The sequence below is a fragment of the Schistosoma mansoni genome, chromosome 1 (assembly GCF_000237925.1).
Source record: "Schistosoma mansoni strain Puerto Rico chromosome 1, complete genome".
In the NCBI taxonomy this organism is placed as follows: domain Eukaryota; kingdom Metazoa; phylum Platyhelminthes; class Trematoda; order Strigeidida; family Schistosomatidae; genus Schistosoma; species Schistosoma mansoni.
In genome coordinates, this window is record NC_031495.1 from 56,263,743 (window position 1) to 56,290,884 (window position 27,142).

At 31.5% G+C, this 27,142-nt stretch overlaps 1 protein-coding gene across 1 annotated transcript; it reads right to left on the minus strand.

Annotated features, from left to right (window-relative positions):
- Positions 1-23,962: 23,962 nt before the first annotated feature.
- Positions 23,963-26,452, minus strand: Smp_176950 (hypothetical protein; the record flags this gene model as incomplete). The annotated part of the gene is made up of 2 exons (XM_018794937.1): positions 23,963-24,744; positions 26,095-26,452. 2 exons carry the CDS (start codon positions 26,450-26,452, stop codon positions 23,963-23,965), a joined length of 1,140 nt encoding a protein of 379 aa, XP_018649299.1.
- Positions 26,453-27,142: the final 690 nt, after the last annotated feature.

The window sequence follows — 27,142 nt, forward strand, 5'->3', positions numbered from 1 at the left end:
TCCAAACATAGTCCATAATATTTGAGACTAAATGGATAGATGTTCAAGAATGTAATCGCTTGACAATGGGAATGATGTTGAAGTTGCTAAATCTTTCGAAATAACGCATAAACAACATAGTTCAAAACTGTTAAGTTTTGCCAAAGTTGATACAAAAAAAAGAATTAAAATGAATTTATTCATCGAAAAAGATACAGTTATCTGAATGACCTTTTCTTCATGAGATCATTGTGTAAGACATTTTAACACCTTTAATTATAATTTTTAATATTTTAATTTTCACTTATAAGCTTTACTCAGCTGGTCATCACCTGTTAAGTAATACACTTTACGTATGAGTGTTGGTGACCGTACTTGATTGATCAAACCAGCATAAATAAAATACGATTTGAATAAGTTGTATGGACGGATTTCATCATACAATTTTTTCAGACGTTATAATGAGAGGAGGCCCATTTCTCGAAAATCGAAAGTTATGGATTAACAAGATATTTTTTGCATAACGATTACGATTTTATGAAAGATTTCGATGCAACACAAAATAAATTAGTTTACCGAATAGATAGATTGTGGTTATCAGAGAATCCTAGATACATATTTATTTTCATTTGGGACTCGTTAGTTGGCTGTATCGGAATCGCATTTTTTTAAAAGAACGTGTTACAAAATGGCAACATCGAGGTGCTCATCTGAAGATGAACGTATTCTTATAGATAACGATTTATAGCACCTAAAATCAGAAACGTGAAAATATAAACTATAACTAATATTAATATGGAATAAACTAGTTTTATTGAATTCATTTCTCAGAAAACAAGTAGAATAGCACCCCTTACCAAATGAACTCTACCGTAAAAATTATACCATTTTAATGTAATAATTCATTTATATTGTAACAAAGTATCCAGCTCAGGTTTAAAATTTAATTTTGGTTTACATTCTTGAACTAATTTTGCGCACTCGAGTTGTACCTACAGTTAGTAATTGAACTGAAACTGTAAAACATTTTCCTTTTGACTCAAAAGCGCTAGAGTTATTTACAAAACAACTTTTTTCATTTATATCAATGCTTATCACAGCTGACAATCTTGCAGGACTTATACAACACACGTGTTTTTTGTAAATAAATACACACTCTCTACACATATATTTATAGTCATATCTTTGATGATGTTTGTGGCAGTTCTCCAAGCTCAACACCGTACAACAGAATTGTCTTGATGTTTGTGTTGAAAAGTCCGATTTTGGTGTTGACTGATAGGCGGTAGTTTTGAGTTTCAGGTGCTTTTAATTGTAGAAGTGCCACCTTTGCTTTCCTAATACTTGCCTTCACATCCGCATCGGGCCCCACTACTCTATCAATGATACTGTCCATGTAAGTTGAAGCTTTCACCTCTTTCATGGTCTCATCAACAAGTATGATTTGATTGATGGTCTCTGTGTTGTATTTTAAAATCTTTCTCGTTTCCTTATGGATGCTGGTCCGGCAACATTCTGTTGAAAACTCTGGTGAATAAAAGTTTGACATGACTCCAAAATTTTAATACTTGTTCTCTATTAAATGAACTTGGCTTTTGATAATTATTTGTCTATATTTTCTACACTAGCTGATGAAATAAGGAAGTTAGTGAGTTCAGAAATCGCTCATTAGTTTCTTATAACTGAATGGTATATTTCTAAGAAGACTCGAAATCTGCAGTTTTTAATATGATGACTGAAATTTAATTCCAAAGAGTATCAAAATACCTAACCCTTTCTTTGTAAAAAAATAAATACAAGTCGTCAAAATTGTCTACGTTTATACTATGTTTCTCACATAAGATGACGTTTTTGTATGATTCATAACAGTGCAATCAAGGATTATGAAACATGTGCCTAGATGGCTTCAAAACCAATTAATGTCAAATGTTTCGATCAACGTGGGAAGTAGAAAATCATGTTCATCGATAGCAAAAGATATAGCTCAAACGGGGCACAGACTTAACATCAATACAACTTTTAAACGTTGTATAAAAATTGTCAAGGATGAATTCATAGGTTTATTGAAGCCTTGGCTTTTCGTAAATTTAAACCACACTTATGTTTACAAAAACAATTTGTCGTAACCTTGAATTTACCTTGGTAATCCTTAGATCATTTTATGGTCTAAGGTAATGGGATAACTTCCTTCTATAAGATGTTAATTTTCTCTTCTTTGTTATTTTGCTCACTTGAACCTTCATTTAATTGACCTTTATTATTTTTATATAAAATGCCCTAACAAGTATATGTGTGAACAGACTATTTGAAATGTTTAGCTCAAATACATCACACTTTTCAGATCAACTCTGTCTTCTTATTGCTCTACCGAAATTCATAAATAACTTATCATGGTGCTAAGATTTTTGAAACACACAATAAATGACAAAGAATAATTCCTGAGTTAAGAGTTCATGATGACTTGGAAGATCAGTAGTGATTTGCCGTTAGTTAACTAAATCCAAACCATTGTCTTTTTAACCAAAGATGGATAGTGGCTAGCAGTGGAATACAGTTCGATGCGCGTTTCGTCCAATTTGAGACTCGTCAGCTGGATGTACCTGCATCTCAGAGTTGATGTTCACTCTGGGACTCCAACCCAGTACCTTTCGCTTCAAACGCCATCGCGTTATCCATTCAACCACTGAGTCGTGGTAGCCACTCGCTTGTGCGATTGTCTTTTTATTGATGCTATATCCAACTTCAAATCAGCTTTTAGGCATAAGTACTATTATTTTTACATTGAATAAGTCGTATGTTACATTCAACAAAGTGCCTGTCTTCGAATAGGAGAAAATAAACGTATAGTCCCTAGAAGTTCACATATTTATGTACGTTTATAAAGTTGTACTCCGTGGTAAAGAATTATCATTTATAAACTTGAGGATTAAATGTTTACTGTAAATGAAAGTCTGTTGATACTGCGCACCTAAAATGTTGCATTAATCAGTATTTAAATTACACACCAGTTCATCAATATTCACTTTCTAGTATCAATGGTTATCGATTTAAATATTTGATGATATCGTCAGTCTGATCGTTTCATTGAGAAGAATATTCAGCAACAATGCTGACTGAAACGAAATATATTCAAATTTGCATGTGATTTTTTAGAAAATTTGTGATATGATGTTAAAACTCATTTTTCATTCTAAATGCCGGAAATCTAATGTTAAACAGGTAAGAAATCAATAAATTCACTTGTTGCATCCAAATATATAAGGTTACAGTTCTAAAATATCACATAAAAAGAAACTGTATAATGATTTATCGCTACCGAATTAAATGTAATCAATTACACCACCAGACTGGTTATAATATCCTGCCCAAAATTCAGCGGCATCCGACTATTTGTCATGTTAGAATGGCAACTACTAGTTAGAAATAAATGTCAGATTTATATATCGTTAAAGTGACTCATTTTTTTAAAACATTTTAGGAATATTATTTACATTCACAACTGTCACCAGTTGTGAGAAACTGGACACTGTCGAAAAGTATTTAACGAATTTATAGAAATAATATACTCCCCAAAAATGACTTATCCATTTTGAACAGTAACTACTACAATCTTACAGAGTTAGATCAATCGAATCAACTGAATATCCTTAGGTGACGTTGAAAGATTACAGTATCTAAGCTTAAATAGAGAGCTTGAGGACTTACTATCCGTTGGCAGAGTTTTGTGACATATTTGTACACTGGAAGATGTTTGAAACAGTTTTTTTTCGATGGAGTTTTGTTCTCTGAGCTGGATGGTTTGGTCGTGGAACTTTCATCGTCCTTCTGAACGACATCATCAGCACAAACTTCGGGTATAAGTGAAGTGTTTGCGTTTCTCCAAATGTGATTCACAGCTTGTCCTGTGCACCATATCAAAATCAATTGAAGTAAAACATTGCCAGTGTGAGTAATTTTCCCGACACAAATTCCACTGAAGACTAGTATGCAACAGTAATTTATTGAACAATTTCAATAGTAATTATTGATAAAAAGTATTCTGATTACAATTAATCAAATCACGGAACAGGAAATAAGTGTAAATTCCAAGATCCGACCTGAAGAGTATCAAAAGAACATATTTATCTACAAAGAAACAACACTTTCAGACTGTACTTAACATCTTTGCACGGAAAGCTGATATGAAGAATACAATAGACATTGATCTTAAATCGAATGATATGAAAAACACACAATAATACTATTGATGAATACTAAAAGACATAAAAAATCATTCACAACCGTTGACTACAGAATTTGTGTGATGAACTAATTTATGGGTTATTAATGGAAATGACATATTTACTACAGTCATGATATTATACAAATGAATCCAGTGAATATGATAAAATCACTAAGCATTTGTATTCAAAGTTATAAAATAAAATATCGAACTGTCATTGTCCTCTTCAATGTATTTTTACTCAAGATAGTAGTGCCCTTTCAAAAACTAGTCTATAAATAATACTTCAGTAAATGATCAAGTAATGTGAATAAAGCGATTTTGATAACATTTTTTGTTATGAGGATTTAATTTGTATACAAGTGTCATATAAACAAGTGTATGTAATCATTGTCTGATCATTTAAAGTACACATAGTTTCATGCTAAGTCCAAGTAACATATCTTCACAAAAAAAAGATAGAAAATTTAAATCCTTCAAACGACGTAGTTACAAATTCATTTTTATTTACTAATCAAGTTTTCATGTTTGAAACTATTTTTTCCAGATTTGAAAACTCTTTTACACTACTGAAAATCAAAATATTTAGAGTAGTCATTGTGGCGTGTGGGGTCGTGGATGCGCACTGCTGAGAAGTCCCATATTAGGACGAAACGACGGTCCAATGCTCCCGGATTTCCAAAAGTGGTCTAACATTCATCGATTCATGATCTCAATCAAAGACTTTACAACTCTTTGTCCAATACAATATCTCATTTTTACACAATACTGACTGATAAATGAAATGATAATACAAAATCTTATTTTGTAAAAAAACTTATCGAGTGATTAAAGGAAAAAAATAGTCTTATTAAAAACGATTTTTACTCCTCCATACCCTTAATACCTTGAACTATATTTTTCAAATGTTTACACACTAATGCATGAAACTGATCCTTCATTTATATACTTAATACATGTAAGCGTACACTGTAATTTCACCTTACTGAATTATTTGTATGATCTTAAGTGAAAAATATTCAAAAAATTTATTCTTCCAACTTGTTTGTTCTTTAATTTGTTGCCAATATAAATAGTGAATATAAAAGAAATTATATTTTTCATAAAACCAAACTCACTACTCATATTCAAAATGGACATACACAAATGTAAATATTACTACATATAAATAACATACTAATGTCATTGTCTCTACTTTCCACAAGTAAGTTTCCTGTTAGTACAGGAAGATTTTGTAAACTTTGAATCGTGACTTAATAGATTAGATTCAAGTATATAAACGTTATCCAAATACGTTAATCATAACTGATGCTCAAGTTAAATATATATATATATTGTAGTATCGGTTGTTATGTTAAACCCATATACTTTATTCTAGTTGCTGGCCAAGCCAATTCACCTGTACATTGAGTCATCTTTTGATCTTGTTAATCATTCGCTTATTAACCTTGACTATACTTTTATATGAGCGTATATGTGTACACTTCGTATCTTATTCATCATATGTCTGTCACTCATTTTTGTCTGACTATAAATGTTGATTAACGCTTGCCTAAAAGGAGTTGGCTTCCCAGCCATCTCCAATACGCATCATCTTTCGCCTCGCTCTCTCGCTTGCCGCTCACTCGCTCGTTCATATTCGCTCAGGTGTTGTCAACTTTCTAACCTGAGTTATTCGACAATAAACTGTAGTTGCTGCTACCCTTTGCCTTCTGATATCATACACCGTTAAGATTGGTATTAATAACGGTTATCGAAGCGAACTATGATCGAAGCACGGCACTACAAAACTGGTAATACCGACGTACGAACACGCAACACTATATATATATATATATATATATATATATATATATATATATTCATACAGTTTGGTACATAATAGTAAAATACACGTACACAATTGGAGCCCGAATTATATGACAATTTAGAGTAAAAATGTTAGGCATATAAAGTGTAATTTAACTTGGTTAGAACACATCTTGAATAATAATCTTACTTAGTATCCTTCTTATTCTATCTCATGTTTAATAATGAGTAAGATATAGCTTAAAATGCTTATTCCTAAGCAGTTATGTAGTGGTTCGCAGAAGAATTCAGTATGTATGTTTCGCCGTTTTTGTGCCTCTACAACTAGATTCACCTTTACCTCAGAGTTGACAATCACTCTGTGATTCGAACCCATCACCCAACTCTCCTTAAAAAATGCTTGTGACCTAATGTAAATTTTGCAGTGATCCTCACATGATCCACATATGTTAAAACTGACTGATCAATCGTAATCTTAAGCGTCAATTGAAAGGTTCAAACAACCAATACAAATAAATCGAAACATTTTTATTTTGTAAATAATGATTTGTATACCTATGATAAATAAAACGCTAATCAATGATGATTTCATCACTAAAAGAATGACTTAATCATCGATGCATTTTTAACCAGTACGACATAGTCGAATATAGGTTACACGTATCTGACTGCTGTTTTTCAAAGAATGAAGACAAAGTCAGAAACTTGCCACCCTTCAGTAAATAAAAAATCCACTTATAAAATAAACTATTCAGTAAAATCTTATTGTGATGAGCCTAATCTATTCTTCATTTTTTAACAATCCTTAAGTAAAACCCAGCTTTTAATAGTACAGGATAGTTTCTACTTCTTAAAAGTCACAATGTCGAGGTAGACGGTGAATGTATTTCTTTGATTGTAATACCGAACCACAGTAACTGATAATGATCATATGTTCATTAGTGACATGCTTCAAGAGATATTTCCTGGAGTTCTAGTGAGAAGCAGTAACCAGTGGAGTTTAACCAGGTCTGTTGAGAGATTTCAACTCACTGAAGACAGTGGTGAACAGTTGTTGAATTTCGTGGATTGGTTGAAGTTGAACATTAACACCGTTGGATGCTGGCCGGTTCAGTGGTCTAGAGGTTAAGCGCTCGAGCGAGAGATTGATAGGTCCTTTGTTTGAATCTGGTGAGGCGGGATCTTGGGTGCGCACTGTTGAGGAGTCCCACAATAGGACTTCCGGGTTTTCCATGGTGGTCTAGCTTCAATTGACTCATGATTTCAATTTTATTCATTAAATTACCTTTTCTCATAACTTGCGATGACAGTTGCTTAGCACAATTCGAGTTTATAGTATTACCGTCATTGATTATATTTATTAATAAAATTGAACTTGAAATAGTGAAGTTATACAGTTGATACTATATATTTTAACAAGAATTATGGAATTTTCGCTTACCACAGTATTGATTTATTTCGTATGGTTACACCTAGAAACAGAAATCACTTTATTTTGAAAATGGACTAAAGAATGTGAGCAATAAAAACTGTTGTTGTTTAAAACAAAGTTATTAATTCTATCTAAACTTAACTAGGTAGTATAATCATAAATTTACGTAGAGACTGGATGTCTGCAAACTGAATCAACATTTTTCGTCGAATTTGTATAACAGTCAATAATAAATTATCCAAAATGTCAGAAAATATGTTATGCATATCAAAGATTGTTTTCATCAGTTATTAAAACTATTATTGTCAGGTTAAGAACTAGCGAACAAGTAAGCAAATAAAGAAATAGTTGCATAACTTTTGTATTAACCTTATCTCCTATATGATGTATTGCTTCGAAATTGCGTTTTGTTAACTTTTTGATATAAAAGTCAAGACAAGAGGGGACCGATAAAAGAAAACATGAAATTTTGACTGTTTTTGAAGTTGACGTTCTATAAATTCAATTAGTATTGTTTGTTTGAATCCTCCGATTAATGTTTAGGACTGCAATTGAACAGTCTCTTATTAGCATATGTGCTGGGTTCGAGTCCCATGTGTGAACATCAACTCTGAGATGCAGGTACATCCAGCTGACGAGTCTCAAATAGGACGAAACGCACGTCCTAGACTCCACTGCTAGCCACCATCCATCTTTGGCGTTCCATAGTTTGGATCAATCCATTTATTGTAATGAGATGACATTATAAGTGCTATACACACATACATATTGCCTGAATTACTTTTTGAAAACTGTGTTACACACTCGTCAATTGGTAATTTCATCAAATTAAATCTAGATAATAATTCAATTACTTTATATAGCAAAAATTAAAAATGAACGCTACAATGAAACACAACTATTTAACTACATTGAATTAAATGACATAATTATTGGGATTCATCAATTCCTTTTGATCTTTCTATCAAATATATATTTTCCGAACATTAAACGTCAAAAAGACGGAAGTAAATAAATGATATTACGGGTTTATGTTCAATAAATGAAATAATGAAAGCTGAAGTGCTTTGTTCATTGAATTTTATTGGTTTGAAACTGAAACTGATTTTCGCTTGTAAGACGAACAAGAATTATGATAAGTAAAATAAAATTCACAAGTGTGCTACAAATAAAATTTATATAGTTGAAATCATGAGTCAATTGGAGCTAGACCACCATCGAAAACCCGGAAGCACTGGAAGGCCGTTTCATTCTATTGTGGGACCACTCAGCAGCGCGCATCCACCATCCCGCCTCACCAGATTCAAACTCAGGACCTATCAGTCTCGTGCGCGAGTACTTAACCACTAGACCACTGAGCCGGCTAGCACACAACGGTGTTAATGTCTAACTTCAACCAATCCACCAAATTGAACAACCTTCCTCCATTGTCTTCAGTGAGTTGATATCTCACAACTGACCTGGTTGAACTCCACTGGTCACCACTTCTCACTAGAACTCCAAGAAATACTTCATGGAGCCAGTCACTAGTGAGCATATGTTCATTATCAGAAGGTGGTTTTGTGGAGATTTTAGTAATTTTATATAGTAAATTTATTTAGATAACTTCAAAAGAAACACTGCATAAATACCGATTTTATAAGCTAATTTTAATTCATTACTGATATGGAGGTATAAGAAGGTCAAACCAAATTTTGACTCTTTATGATTTTCAGTCAACATGAATTCCTTTTTCAATTTAATGTGGTTATTACTAAGAGTAATATTTGTTTCTGTTTTTCGGTAATAATATGAATTTATTTAAGTGTGCTATTTATTTAAGATACAATATTTTTTCGTATTGAACTAACGTGATCTATATTCAGCATGTATGTGATTTATCATAACTCCGAGTATTTTTCATTTATGTCACTATATGGTGAGTGCGTTTTTGACTGAGGTTTTCGTCGTGTTTTGAGACTAATAATGGTGTACTCAGTTGGCATCGTAGGAAATGTGATGATTCATTATTCCTTTTTCAAGCGTAAAAATCAGTAACGCTGACATAATAATTACTTCAACATATTTTATTCCGTAACTTTACTTAATTATCAGTCAATTACAAGCCATCGAGAAACTTTGCAAACAATTGATTTCAGTAATCACACCTTAAAGAACAACTAATACAATCAGATTTCATGCACACTTTTAAGTGAATTTTATAGATAATGATATGATTTTTACCACATTCTTCTTTCTTAGCGTAATTTGATATACCTGAGTATTATATACACACCTGTACCAAAATAGTATTTAATTCGATGTGATATGAAACTTGTAGTAGTTAGAAGTGACTGCCAAGACATTCATTACATTGCCTAATCTTACAAGCTAGCGAACTCTCCATTGTTTTTTGGATTGAATGTGATATTAACTATGGTTAAAATTACAATATTGGTTAATAATCGGTGATAAATCAGTATATTTAATATGTTCTTCAACTTATAAACTATTAAGTAGTTAAGCAAAGATGGATAGTGGCTAGCAGTGGAATCCAGTTTGACGCGCGTTTCGTCCTTTTTTGGACTCGTCAGCTGGATGTACCTGTATCTCAGAGTTGATGTTCACTCTGGGACTCTAACCCAGTACCTTTCTCTTCAAACAAACAATACAAAGTGAATTATTAAGTAGTTGTTATAGTCCATGTTTACGAAATGTTTTCTTTTAATATTCATTTGTGATTTATCTACGGATATGAAGTAATCATAGAAAACTATAGATCCAGTATAAACTCGTTTATCACTTCTCGATATTTTTTATGTTTCTACTTCTTGAGTGGGAATAGTTCGTCTTTATTGTAAATAATGCACAAACTGTTAAATAAACTATTTTTGCATGTTTACACGCCAACGTATTGTTGTTTGTTTTATTAAGAAAGTTGTATGACTTTACATTTCTATTAAAGAAGTTGTTACAAATTTTAATACCATCAAAAAGATAGAATTTAGGTACATAGAAAAATAATTCAGTAGCTGAAATAATCAAATTTAGATGAAAATTAGTCACTATAAAGTCGATGGCTCAATTGCTTGGTACGTTTTAGATTTTAGTGAAACATCATATGATTTCAGTCGATACTAGAACGTGTACATTTCAATCTCTAAGCAGTAATAAGTTCGTACTCCTAGTTTGTCTTAGAGTGGACGAAATAGAATGCATGGCTTGCATTAACTGTTTTTTATCGAAGCATATCAGCGCCTATTTGTTTGAGTCGCACAAGATTTTGCACAATTATTCATCCATAGATCTTCAGTGTTTTTTTTTAGTACGTATAGCACTTGTCTACAGATGTACAACTATGAGAGAGTTATGTAGATCATGTTGAGTCATGTTTCCAAGATCATTGACATTGACAAACGCTTAGGATGATTTTAGTTAACGCTTAAAATTATCAAACATGAAATATGTTTTCTATTCATATGTTACATTTCTACTCTGAATTGTGTAACTAACTAAATCTAAACGTAATTTAATGTAATTTGATTGAATTTGAAGCAAACCAGTATATTATGTCTTAAATTTAGTTCTAGTTTATAAAGAAATGATTGACATTATTTTAACGAAGATTCCTTTTTATAAAGTATGCATTTTTTCTCTATAGATTAATTTTTTTGAGAAAAGCATGTTGTCTAAGTAGTGGTATTACAGAGTTGATCGGAACAAGGTATGTAAAGTGAGTTTGAAACGTTAAGCTAATACGATGGAAAATTGATGTTTATTGTAATAAACAGTAGTTGAATATGGGAATGTGTGTGCTTTTTATTTTTTAGGGTGGTGATAAACCTGGATGCCTAAATCATGTTTAGGTTTTTCCGGCTATGTCAGACTAACCGACAAGTTTATTTATTTGTTTCAAACTTTTTTAATGACATTTAATTAAGAGATAATATGATGTATAGGTTACAGTAATAATAGTAACATGTGTACTGATTGGGTAAATGAATTGGAGTAAAGGATCTTTTGTAAACATATAAAATTTAGATCACTCCTACGATTAATTACAACAGTTGCAATGAAAATGTACAGCAGACATAATGACTGTCTAATTTTGTCTCTCACTCTACAAGTATCAGTCAACAGATGAATCACATGGAATATTTTCTCCAGTAGTATCTGACACGACCGAGAAATGTATAAGTATGATATTCTCAAGAAACTCTTGAAATATATTATTGTAGCTTTAACCTTATGGTTAATAATACAATTTTTGAAAAATACTGTAATCAAAACACGTAGTTTCTATCTCGTAGAAGCACTTTAATGACCGTAGATTAGAAAACATCTGGAATTTAAGTTTTGGACTCAGTATGTAGTGAAAGCAAAAATAAAATAAAATGAAATTCTCGGGATACAACTAAAGACTTGTTACTATTAATAGGCTGTAAAAGAAGTTTCAATTGGATTCTTCATACTAGTGATAATATACATACTAAAAACAACACCGATGTCCAGAATCTTTATAAAAGTAGCGATTAGAATAAGTGAAATTTTAAAACGTTTTCCTTCGTGATTTCTCTCTGGTAGTTGATGATAGTTTCTCACACAAATAAGATTAATTCTAATAGTCCTAGAAGATAGGCAATACTGAATATTAGATCTTTGTATAATTAGATGTTTCCCTTTAAAGAAATTTTGTGATTAAAAATTGATGTTCATATGGCTTCATTCTGACATTGGAGAGACAGTGAACATAATATTGAGAAATCGCTAACGTTTTCAGTTCAGTATCAAGACTTAAATAATTTCTCAGTAAACGAAAAATTATGTCTTCCCCATGTCTTAGAAGCCTTCTGCTCAAACTCAAAAAAAGAATAGACTTATGTTTCCATACAAAATATATTCAATCCAATTATCTTCCTTTGCCCATAAGACGTTTATCCCATTCTCAATTCAATTTAACTTAATAGGTATAATAAACATTTACTCTGTCCTCTTCACCACCACCTTTTCGTGTATGTATTTCGTCCTCTCTTCCTTATTAAATCTAATCTTACTCGCACAGTCATATTTTTCCAATTCATAAGATATTTTTCTCTTAATTATGAATTATTGTTGCTGTTATAGTCTTTCTCACTGGAGATCATTTTCTTAATGTTTAACTTTTCCTATAGTTTTTTATGTGACCTCTTTACTAATGACGAATTCTGCAAGTAATTAAAACATATTTAACTTAAAATCCATTATTTACGGTTAATAATATTGAATATTTCATCTAAAACATTGATATGCATCAATTCATTTTTCGTATCGTTTGTTTAAATCTTCCGATGGATATTTAGGACTGCGAGTGATCAATCTCTAAAAATCAATGAGATTTAAACAAACAATACAAAAAATAAATTGAAACTTCACCCCATTGTACAAGCTAGTGACTTTCTGAACTCAGTAGCTAAGTGTATGACGCGATGACCTATGAAACGAACGGTACTGGGTTCGGGTCCCAGAGTGAACATCAACTCTGGGATCTAGGTGTATCCAGCTGACGAGTCCCGAATAGGACGAAACGTGAGTCCTGAATTCTACTGCTAGCCACCGTCCATCTTTTCTTTTATAAATATCCTTTTATAATCTATCTGATACCTGGAAAAGATGTCAACTATCGTTCACTAAATATACTTAGATTTTTGATTGTACAATGTGGATTCTTAAATGATCCAGCAATTTTCGCACTGAATCCATTGGTCTATATAGTTTTTTTCTTCCTAGTATAAAAGACCTAGAAAATTCGATTTTACTGACCGCATAAGAATGTAAACAGCGTACACTTATTTATGGTAATTTATTTGTATAATCTATGGATAAAATGTAGCAGAATTAAAAAGTTATCCATTCACACAAACAAGTGTATAAATTAGTAAATGCCATTTAGATCACACTGCTGCCATTTATTACCAGGAGCATATGAATTTTTTATATTAGATTAAATATATGTATATAGGATTACAATTGACTGATTACAGAGTAGTGATTACAGTCATGCTTGTCTAGTCTTTCAGTTTAAACAGAATTTTACTGATTTTATAGTTGAAAACATGAGTTAATTGAAGCTAAACCACCATGGAAAACCCTGGGATCACTGAACAACCATCTCATCCTATTGTGGGACCCCTCAGCAGTGCTCATCCACGATCCCGACTCTCCAGATTCAAACCCAGGACCTGTCAGTCTTGTGCGCGAGTACTTAACCGATAGACCACTGAGCCGGCTAGCACACAACGGTGTTAATGTCTAACTTCAACCAATCCACGAAATTGAGCAACCATTCACCAATGTCTTCAGTGAGTTGATATCTCATAACAGATCCAGTTGAACGGACGTCCAGAGCTTCCAGGTTTTCCATGGTGGTTTAACTTGAATTGACTCATGATTTCAATTATAAAATTAATACCGCCAACCACATATATATCTTCATTATACTTATGTACATATATATGCCAACTAATTTTATGCAAATAATGTAAAGATCAGAATAGAGGTCCGCTTTTCTATTGCCCTTATCATAAACTTGCAAATCAAACAACTAATTTAATTGAACGTTAAAATGTGTTATAGTAAAACGCAAGAAGTAATCATAAGAATTAGAAATCATGCATTTGCGTGGCAACTATCGTAATAAATGATTCTTTTGTTCTTATAAATATTATTCAATTACTCCAGTAATTTTTTCAGTACAAAAAAAGCCTAACTTATATTCATCAAGTAAATTATAAAGATTTTCTGTTGAGTAAAAACTATCATGCTAGATAGGCAGCTGTTATAACACTGCAGGATAAATAATACATATGGAATAATAGAAGAAAACTACTATTAACCCGTTAACAGACAGTAGATGAACATCATGCTTAAACATATTCTAAAGGTATATTTTTTTCAATTTTTATGTCTTTAGTATTTATAACCCACGAGAACTAAATTATGTCTAATTTTTTATTAATAAGCTTACTAATATGTATTGTGTTTTTTACGTAGAAAAGTCGCATCTAGGAGAAATAACAATATATATGATACTGATTTTAAAATGGTCATTCTTAAACTTACTTACCTACTTCTGTTACTCCTCATGGAAGAGCATATGCCAACCGCCAGCATTCATTATCCAACTATGTCTTGGACAATCCTTTTCAGTAGTTTCCAGTTGTTATTCATCCTTTTCATGTCTGCCTCCAATCCCCAACATGGTATGTTCTTTGGTCTTCCTCTTGTCCACTTCCCTTCAAAATTCCAAGTTAGCGCTTGCCTCATAATGCAGTTTAGTGATTTCCGTAGTGTATATCCTATCCACTTCCAAAGTCTTTTCCTAATTTCCTCTTCAGCTGGAAACAAGTACAGTACAAACAGTACAAACCAGCTTCCAGCATTCTTAAAAATGCTCCATAAATCTATGCCTATTTGGAGTAATCACATTTACCTAAATAAAGTACCAAGAAAATGTACAGAATATCTCCTAGCCAATCGTAAAATAATATCTGTTTATGAGTATCATACTAGTCATTATCTTAAACATGTCCATTATACACTATATAATATTCTCATTTTAAATTTTCAGCCCAGCTAACTCAAATAATTTTTGAGTACTTAAATGGTAATGAATTTAATATTTGTGAAATGAGTAATACAAAGCGAATTTGATGAAATGTAAGGTTTTTAGTTTATTCATTATTATTCTTTTTGGTTATATTTTGACTAAACGATTTCATGTTATTAACAATCTTCAAGAACTTACATTATGCAGTAGTTTTTGAAATTATAAGAGGTCATAATCTACAGAGTAAATATTAAAAATAACTGTCTACTTAATGAAGGAGGAGGAGAAGAGGAAGGTAACAGTTAGCAATTACAATTTGTAAAATTCGAAGGGATGTTAAGACCATGGGAGAATAAGGGTGTAGACGTGACTCTTCTGTACACGGAGTTCGGGTTTGAAATGATGAATTGTTATAGTCTTGGCTGTTCATAAATTCTTTATTCAAACATTTTTTGAGTCAGTTCTTTTTACTTGATAGAGAATTTCGAACTCAGATTCGCATATTGGGGTATGACCTGAACTGGCCATATGCTCGAGAACTGGTAGATAAACAGTAAGATGGCCAAAGTGGCAGTTTATCCCTGACATTTTCTTTAATGACTATTACTTACTTACTTACGCCTGTTACTCCATTTTTTTCTGGTTTTTTTAAACGCTAACCAGAAAAAATAAATGACTATCTTGCTGAAGAAAACAGTCCGGACCTCTGCTCAATAAAAAAAATGTTTTTCAGGGATCTGGATAGTCTGTTCTTTAGTATCTTAGCTGATCTCATTATAATCCGACGAACATTTCTGAAGAATGGCTTCCCACCCAAGTTCATTGTCAGTAATCTAAAAGAAAAAAATCAAGTGGGAAGGACTCCCACAATCTCAAAGAAAGTTTTATTCACGAATATCCAATTCAAGGGAGATACGGCAGTAGTTTTAGCAAAGAAAATTATCTTGAGAGTATTGCCAAACAATCTAATAGATGAGTTAGTAAGTACAGCTTTTGTGGTCAAAAAATGGTTTGCTAAAGTCAGTACGCTGCTCCATATAACCGAGATTGGTAGATACCTGTCATGATTAGATAGAAACAAAAATTTCAGAGCAATGTATCGTAGACCTTGAAACTTTCCTAATTGGATAAAACCCTTATAGAGAATATGTCTCTTCGAGCTGATTGCAATAGATGACTCTTAGGTTGCCCTGAATAGGTTAGTAATTTTAATACATGTAAGTCAATATTATTGTGTATGAAAGAAAACTTGATAAACATCTGATTTAAAACAATTTTGTTCGCTTTTATTTGTTATTCTTATTTTAAACAGGCTTGTTATTTTCCATAAATTAGGGTTGTTATGGCAAAAACTGTATTCGAAATTTAACTATATAACTGAAACTAATAAAATGGATGTTATTTTGAAATATAAAATCATTCACCATCGGTGTTAGGAATCTGTTTAGTAGTATCCTTGGTATGTTTAGTAACAGTTCACAATTAATCGATCACTGTGTAATGATAAATGTCATGTTCACTATGTTGAAATGAGATCGTGTTTGGAGATAATTGACAGGACACCCTGGACCTAGGTTTTGTTTCGTTTGGCACTCGTCAGCATGGTGTACCTGTAATCTTGAGGAAACTGATGCTCCCTGACGGATTCGATCCCGTGCCACCCAGCTTTACAGTCAGAGACTTCACCACTGAGCTATCCGGGCCGCGAATGACCTCATGCAGGACTGAGATGCTTTTATAATTGATTGACTACTGAGTAGTGAATATCATTTATGTCAGGTCTTACTTAATGCAGATCGAATTCTATAGTCCAGGGTATCCTGCCGACTATCTCCAACCACCATCTCATAAGTTATACTACGTAAATCTTGTTATGGTAGTATTTTCTTCTTAGAATAGAAAGTACACGAATACTAAAAACATCACAATAATGTAAGTCCTTTTAGTATCTCTCACACTAATGGTATCATACTTACTTGATGAACGATAATCTTGTCTGAAGGCACATATTTTTCAAATAAACTTCAACGAGGCCATAATAAGTGCATGTGACTTTATACTCATTCGAATAAGGTCTAGTCAAATACTGTTTTTATATTCCATCAAGATGTTAGTATAAATGATTTAGAATATATTATGAATATATTTTATTAACTTATTTCCTCTAAAACACAAATTTAATTAACCAGATTCATATTTCTTGTTCTCATTTGATATTACTTAGTATTAAGTATCATGTGATTGTGTGAATAAATGATGACCGGATATAAAACAATTTTCCTAAAAGACTAATATTTGAACGAAGAATATTCTTTTCGATAAATTCTCTCTTCAGGTTCTATAATTATATATCTAAACTAATTCTCCTAAAATATGGACAGGTTAAAGGCGTAGTACATCGTCTACAGTATGTAAATTTAGTATTGTCAAACCAATAAGAATAAAATGGTTAATGTTGATATGACTCATATAGAATGTTAACTTGAATCTGTGTGTATGTTAATTGGGAATTTAAGATCCATGATCAGAATAAATATGGGTCACATAGGATAAGAGAGATATGATAGTTCAATTACAATTCGATCAAGTGGAAGATTAAATTGTGTGAAAAATTAGTAATTTTCATAGTTGAAATCATGAGTCAATTGAAGCTAGACCACCATCGAAACCTGGAAGCACTGGACGGCTGTTTCGTCCTATTGTGGTACTTCTCGGCAGTTCGCATCCACGATCAAGCAATCGCCAGATTCGAACCCAGGACCTACCAGTCTTGTGCCAGAGCACTTAACCGATAGACCACTGAGCCGGCCAGCATCCAACGGTGTTAATGTCTAACTTCAACCAATCCACGAAGTTTTGAGCAACCGTACAACTCACTGAAGAATAACAATCAAAATATATTTTACCTAAACTTAGTGAATATTTAAAGAAAACCTAATGTTAACCATGTCTGTCTGATATCATTCTGTTAAAGAACAAACAATTAAATCTAACAAGTGAGTTGTTTACATCACAATGAAATGCTAATTGGTGAAACCTTCAATTTAACGAATCATATATAAGAACTTTCGTCTAAATTAGAGCGAATAGTTTCACAGTATTTGAGCGCCGAGTTGATGTAAGACATTAAATAGAAAGAATACATTTGTACAATCTCAGCAAATGAATTTGAAGTAAATCCAACGTTTCGCCTAGCAATCTGGTCCAAACTTTTTCCTATTTAATGCCTTAACGAATCATAGTTTGAAATAGCTCAACATATGACACTCATGGTCTATCTTCTGTTTCGAGAAGAAAAATTTTCTGTTCTCATTCACTTCTAGAACATTTGGAATATATTTAACTAATAAATAAGCGAACGTTTGAACAATTTAAATTCTTTTATATTATGATTTCTTAATTGCCCACGATAGAGTTGAATGGAGAATACTGGTGGGTGGCCTATACTCCTCAATGAGGGGTACCAGGCATAAGTAAGTCAGTAAGTAATGATTCCTTAATATTATTCTATATCCATACTTCAACTCAGTGTATTGTAAAAGTTTTTGGAATAAATTATGTACAATTGTTTCGTTTTTATGATCAATACTATGATTTTAGATTGTAAGCAGCTGAGGAGAATTTACGAAACGAATAAATTCATGTTATTCTGCTACCATAATTAATCTCTATACAAGTTTATAAATAGGTAAAATTGTATGAAGCTTAAAATATCTGAAATGGTTTTATCATAATAGTGGAATTATCCATAGTTGTTTGAGAACATGTTACTGAACTGAATTAGATGATTTGATAACAAATTATACTTTGTCGTTTTAACTCACAAAGACTAATTTCTTTCACTTTATTAAGTAATAAAATATAATACTAGAAGGGTTTTGTGGATATTTTAATAGATAAAATCATGAGTCAATTGAAGCTGGACCACCATGGAAAACCTGGAAGCACTGGATGACCGTTTTGTCCTATTGTGAGACTCCTCAGAAGTTAGGATGTCGCGCGCGAAACTGATAGGTCCTGGGTTCGAATGTCGCGAGGCGGTATCGTGGATGCGCACTGTTGAGGTGTCCCACAATAGGACGAAACGGCTTTCCAGTGCTTCCAGGTTTCCCATGGTGATCTAGCTTCAATTGACTTATGATCTCAACTATTGAAATTAATAAAATTTACTTTTGATAGTGATCACAATGATTAAAATGTAATGTTAGAGATCCTTGAAGATGAATAATACCATACAAATTAGAATAGATTCTTGTGTCTTTATATAAACTGTTTTTTATCTGTTTCTGTTATATCGATTGAGTGTGTGAGCTGTTATATATGACGTGATGATCCTTGCCAATCAGAGAGGAGTGAATTATCGACCAGAGCAATGATACACAAAAGCCATATGAGCAGTTCCGAGTACTTATCAATCCTGCTTTCTGCATAGCCCAGCAAGTTAAGTCCAGAACACCAATAACAGCATCTGCAATATGAACCATTATTCCCAAACATACTGGGTTTATATACCAAACAAACTGACTACATCGTACCATAAAATAGAAAATAATATTTGTACAAGATTTGGCCAAATGTGGTTGTGAGTAGGGGGAACAGTAATCAATAGACAGGGCATAACTCATGAATGGTAAATCGTACAGTAGTAGTCTGTTGGTCAAAATAAAGCTCATAATAAGAGAAACATGATTATGAATAGTTTAGTTACTTAATAGTTATATAATAGGAAATATACGTATCATATCGGTCCATAAACAGTCCTCAAAGTTACCATTCACAAGTAACCATTGACAAAGGGATATAACAGTTTCTAAGATATTGGCATGTAGTATTAAAACAATTCGATTAAATTCGAATAAGAATAGTGTGTCGTCAAAATTGCCGACAAAATTTAAAGCTTTAAGAGAATATTTGAAGCAAACACTAAAATATTTAACACGTAAATCGACCGCTATGATATAAAATTCATTATCTTTGGAGATATTAAAGTATCCTAGACCACTTCAACCATCTACAGTCTTAGAAATCTAGTAAGTTTTTAACCAAAAAATACTCATCAGTTATGTAAGGGACAATTGTTGATAAATGATATACTTTTTAATGTATGATCATGACTAAATACCCATACTATTCAGATCTTATTAACACACTATTAAATTTTTCAAACTGCGGTAAATCACAGAGTAAAGGTTTTTTTAACTTGTTTGGAATTCATGCGATTGTTAATACAAGCTCAATCGCACAAGCGTTACTTAAGTATTCAATGAGTTTTAGTGTTGTATTCAGTATGGTTAGCAGATTTTTTTATCGTTCGCTTGATCTAACGTTAATCAACATGTATACTACGTTTGCTTTAAGACAAGCTTAATCTATGTAGATACACATGTAACGAAATAAGTTATTCATGAATAAGTGAACATGTTTTACTAGGGAATAATGTATTTACAACATAAAGGATAAGAAAGAAGCGCTTTTGCCAAAAAAGGTTTTAATATTACACAAATAATCAACTAATACTTGAATAGAGAATTGAATGAAAATAAAATGGTCAGTTCTTGTCAAAATCATCTTATTCACGAGTTAATCAGAATTTTCAATCAAAATCTCGAACTTACACTTGGAATACAATCTGGTTTGAGAATGTGAATATATGCCCAACTCATATAAAATTGTTATATCCTGATGAGAATTATGAATGGTAACTTATGAGAACTATTTATGGACCAATATGATACATATATTTTTATTGTATAACTATGAAGTAGCTAAACTATCAACATTCATGTTCCTCTTATCCTGGGTTCGAGCCCCTTGTGTGGAGTCGTGGATACGCACTGCTGATTAGTCCCATACCAGGACGAAACGGCCGTTCAGTGCCTCAAGGTTTCAAATGGTGGTCCAGCTTAGATTGCCCCCCTGAATCAACTGTTAAAATACTACAATCTCCACAAATCCTCATAGTGAAAATATGATTTTGTGTGTAACATGCATGAAAATGAGCGAACAATAATCATAATTGTTTCGCATATTCAAACAATTCTAACTTAAAGCTGAATGGAACGAATGAGAGAGAGAGACCATGATGTAACAGAACGAGAAAAATGTACAAATTATTGTGGCTGACAAATTTGATGATCATTGTAGATAATAATAATAAAGTAACAATAATAATAATATTAATGGTGATAATAATGTTAGAAATCTCAATTACTGTGATAACTGCATTGACAAAGGTTTAGACATTGCAAACTATAACACAGTTGAAAATTGATCGAAGAACCTTGGTCGAAATTTGTTATCCAATGAAGCCTATAAATTACTTTAATTTTACTAACAAGATGCCACAACAAGTCATTTTTCTGATGTTTGTGTTTATAAAACCCATTCAAATGGGATGATCTTAGCGCACAGAATACGTATCAATTAAAGTACAGCATCTGACAGACTTTTTCTCATGCCGATTTAATAATTACATGCGAAACAACATCCTCGTTAAGAAAATCTTAGGTAATAGACTATAGCAACCATCCTATAATCAATTCCGATTATAGTCAATTTTGGTTAAGCCCTTTTTATGAACTTACTTAACAGACATCATCATTTGGGTAGTAACAATTTGCATATTCTTTGCACTGCTATACCACTAGAGCACATGACACTCTATCCGAAATGTTGACTCATACTCCTCCCCATATGTGTACGCACGCAAATATTATTATGAGCCTTTGTTTTGGTTTGCTGTGCCCTTATTAAATTTGACTATAAATTGCCTATGTAATTGCTTGCTATTCGCTCGCTTGCTCCTCGTTCGCTTCCTTCGCTTATTCGCCTGTTCACTCGCTCTCTCGCTTGCCGCTCACTCGCTCGTTCATATTCGCTCAAGTGTTGTTAGCTTTCTAACCTGAGTTATTCGGCAATAAACTGTAGTTGCTGCTATCCTTTGTCTTCTGATTTTACGCACCGTTGAGATTAGAATTATAACGGTTATCGAAGTAAACGATTAACGAATCGCGGCACTACAAGACCTCTAGTTGTTCCTTTCTGGAATTACCTGTTCATATATACCTGAAGTTGAATGTACTTTGAAAGAACAGTAATGGTATAATTTTTAAAAATCTCATGACTCATACCAACAGGTTTAGTGAGTAGTTTTTTTGAACGACTCACTAATGTCATATAAAGATATATAGTGAATAGGGGTCATTAAGTAGATACTAGCACATCGTTTCGACTGATAAATAGGTAGAATTATGACAGATAACAACTTCATAAAGAAATGGTAGCTAATCGACGCGTCAACAACAGTCTGTGTATTCAAAAAGAGATTACGGTTCACTTAGGATTTCCATGGTATTTGATTTACTCCCATTCTTCCTTCAATTACTTTTCCACTCAATCTCAAACTATTATTATTTACATTCACTTGGTATGGTTTGTTTGAATCTTCCACTGCTAGCCACTGTCCATCTTTGCTTATATTGTTTGTGAATTAAGGCTATATCGAGGCAATATGCACAGTATGCACATATGCCAATTAGTGACTGATCAATTGCAGTCCCAAACATCAATGTTAAGATTCAAACAAACAATACTAAGTGAATTTAAACGTCATCTCGTTTCACAACCAAGTGGCTATCATGACTCAGTAGCTGAGTAGATAACGCGATGGCGTTTGAAGTGAAAGGTACTGGGTTCGAGTCCCAGAGTGAACATCAACTGTGAGATGCAGATACATCCATCTGACGAGTCCGAAATAGGACGAAACGCGCGTCGAACTGGATTCCACTGCTAGCCACTATCCATCTTTGCTTATTATAATTATTGTTGTTGATATTTTAAAACATTTTTTGTTTCGTGCAAACTTTTATTTAATAAAAATAATATCCTTATTTGATCATTTTTGTCAGTTTTTTGCTGCATATTTATAGTCATAAAAATCATCTTTACTATTCCAATATTATTCAATAAAATATTTGACGTCCGATCAATTTATCCATTCAAGCAATTACGTCTCTCACATTATTATCACTACCACCGCCACCACCACCATTATCATTATTATTATTATTACCTCATTCTCATCCTTTGCATTGACTATCAAATTTATTAATTTGTGCACCATAATCACAATAATTTGTACATTTTTCTCGTTATGTTACATCATGGTCTCTCTCTCTCTGTCATCTGTTCCATTCAGCTCTAAGTTAGAATTGTTTGAATATGCGAAACAATTATGATTATTCACTTGGTATTGTTTGTTTGGATCTTCCCATCGATGTGTTTCGGACTGCAACTGGTCAGTCTCTAATTGGCATATGTGCATACTGTGCGTATTGCCTCGATATACCTTAATTCACAAGCATGGTAAGCAGAGATGGATAGTGGCTAGCAGTGGAATCCAGGACGCGCGTTTCGTCCTACTTGGGACTCGTCAACTGGATGTACCTGCATCTCAGAGTTGATGTTCACTCTGGGACTCGAACCCAGTACCCTCGCTTCAAACGCCATCGCGTTATTGATTATTGTTCACTAATGAACTAAATCAATTTTATACATGTTACATACAAAATTATTTAATTCCACAGTGTTAGTTGTTCTTCCTTAACAACAAATTTATGCTAGAACACACAACGATCATAACTAATTGGAGCCTGCTTCTCCGACTATAGCATTATGTGCTACGAGTAGATATTTTCACACATACCTTACTCATGAATACTTACGGCGTGATGTTTATGTTAAATAAGATGTTTGCAAAGGATAATTGTGACTTTAAAGACAAAATTCATATTCTCATCAGATTTTTTATAATAATATTTATTAATTACAATCTTATATATAAACATGAACACAAATATTTAGAAATAATCTAGATCAGTGGAAGAACTTGCCATATTTCATTTAAAAATTGAAAGTATTTCATTCTATTCCTATCCTATATTTTGATAACATAACACTATTCACCGTATCCACTGGAATCTGATACAACATGTAATTTTACAACTGACCCTGTAGTTTCAATAGGATAAATGCAGTTATTATTTAAATATTCACATTCTATCACAGTGTCATCTGGTTTAGATAAGATTTTTGTACTACCTGTAAATATATCACATGGTTGACAACATAAAGGCTGTAAATTTACTAGTTTTATAGAAACTGGTACAAAAGTTGTCGTTGTATTTTGTTCTAACATTTCATTAGAACATGTTGGCAAATTTGTATATATAGGCCTTAAATATGATTCTTTATCTATTAACATTTGAGGTTTTTGTTTAAATTGTGCTCTTGTAAATGTTTGTAATTTTAATAATTCACAAGGTGGAATTATAGTATCCGTAGATGATTGACAACATTGTGTTGTAGATGATAATGAAGCAGTAATAGTACTTTGATTACCAAGATCATCAATAGTAGTTGATGATATATGTGATCCAATTGGTACTGCAAGTTTAGAAAGATTAATATAATCCATTTTTATTGATTTATCATATGAAATTTCGTAGTTTCCACTACATATATCTTTGTTTAGTATCTGCTTCAAATCACTTGGTTCATGTATTCTACAGCATGATAGGTAAAATAAATTATGACAACGTCTTAAAGTAAAACATATAATCGGTACAAATGTAGTAATAAATATTTCCATTAATATACAACCTTGTAAATATTGATGAGGAATGTGTAAATGTTCATGTACTAATTGAAATAATTCCATATTATCAGATTCATGTAAACCTTGATTAAAATTCCATGAATCACAATAATTCATTTGGGATCTCATTAAATTCCCATAAATGATTAAACGTATAAAATGATTAATTAATAAACATAAACTTAATATAATTAAACTTATTGAAAAATAGAAAATTTGATAGATTTTTTTTATTTTATTTAATTGTAATGTTTGCTTATCATGTACATGATCTTCGGATTGATACTGTCGTCTAGGATGTTGAACTGATAGATCACATTGGTAAGTTAAATATGATGATGATGTTGTTGTTGTTGTTGTAGATGTATTATTACATAATTCTGTGATTATTGTTGAATCTTTATCAATTTGAGGTGAACATCTTAATTCTTTTGATAAATTATCTAATTTCATTAGATTCCCATTATGATTATTAGTATCATTACTACTATTATTATTACTGTTATGAGTAGTATTATTATTACAAGTTAAAGATTTGATTATTTGTTTCATTGAATGATTACGTAATTTAAATGATAAAAAACAATTAAATATACTAATACTAAATACTAAAAAATTTGGTAATATATCACTTAATATATTTGTAACAATTTCAATCCATTGTTCAATGGTTGTTTGATTACATATAGTATAAAAATATAATTTTTGATATTCAAAATTTTTTGTTAGAATACATTCAAAATTTAAAATTTGTTTAATTGGTGTAAGATTTGAATGTGTTAAATGTTTCATTGTGAATTTTTGTAAATTATAATTAATTAATAGATTACTTATACGTAGAACAATAGAAAAGATCCATGAAATGATGAAACCTATATATAGAATAACAAAGACATTATGAATGAATGGAATGGTTGAAGTATTCATCAAAGAAATGGATTTGATATAATGCGTATTGATAAGTATAATGATAAATATAGTAATCCAATAGACTGTTAAAAGTCCAAGTAGTATATGTCTTGTAAAATAACATAATAAATAATTTCGATGAATTAAATTAGTTTGATCTAATGTGGTTGTTGATTTAGGATCTATCAAAGGACTTGATAATTGTTTCATTGATATAATAAATCCATAAATAGTACCTACAAAACCTAAATGTAATTCTGAATGTATTGTTAATTGATAATGTTTAACAAATAAATCACTTTCATTCATCTGTCTTATTCTAGAATGAGAAACTGTTAAAAATTGAGAACTACTGGTCTGTTGACAAATTTTAAATAATACAGTATGACATATTAACCATATAAACCATGTAACATGTACAATAAAACACAATAAACCAAATGAAAATTGTAATATATTCCAAATAAATGATGAATTGGATGAAGTATGAACTCGTTTAAATGAAGAACTTTTTAGATTTGTACTTTTTGAATTTTGAATTGTCTGATCAAGAAAATAATTCTTGTAATTAGTTTCTTGATTATCATCAGTGATTGCATTAGTATCACTGCTATAATTTGTTAAAATTAACTCATTATTATCATCTAATTCATTATGGAAGCTTGTTAGGTTGTTTTGGTAACCATTTGTAATATTGTTTAAATGAATTGTTCTTTGATGATACTTTTCATTATTCATTTTATAAACATAATTATCTAATGCAGTTTTTAATATATCAATATCATAATGTTGTGTATGTCGTTTAGCTAAACGTAATGTAGTTTGCCATGATTCGGTATTGAATAATTTCATATGATGAATTATAATTATTATGATAACCATTGTAATATTCAATAAATTATTAAATAAACTATTTATCCTCATTTGATTATATCGAATAGTTGTGAAACATTAATCATCAGTATGTTGGGGTTATTTTTTGTTTCTTTGGGAATTAATTTTTATTTAACATATAATTATGAAAATGTTTATTTATTAGAAAAGTGTTTTCTTTTTTTGAAAATAAAAAAAATTACATGATGAAAATATGTCTGATAATTGAAATAATAAACAATAGAGAACGATGAATAATCATATATCTTCAATAAGTATAACTAGCCAATCATGTAGAGAGTTTAATTAACCAATAGAAATGAAAGAAATTCTAACCAATGAATTAAATGATTTTAAATAAATAATTTAAAACGAGAGTATATTTTTTTCAGATAAATAATTACATAATTATTATAGTTGTTATTAATAGGTTGTAGTTATTATTATAATAAAATGAAACGGCCGTCCTTTGCTTCCAGGTTTTCCATGGTGGTTTCGCTTCAATTGACTCATAATCTCAACTTTATAAAATTAATATTAACTGTTGTGAATTAAAATATGTAAACAATATTACTGTGGAAAACGATGTAATCTATAAAAGAAAGTTATTACTATCTAGTGTTATATGGATAGTTGTTTGGTGTAAATATTCAGATCTCATATTCTTTGTTCATATCAGAAGGGAATTTCATGCATATT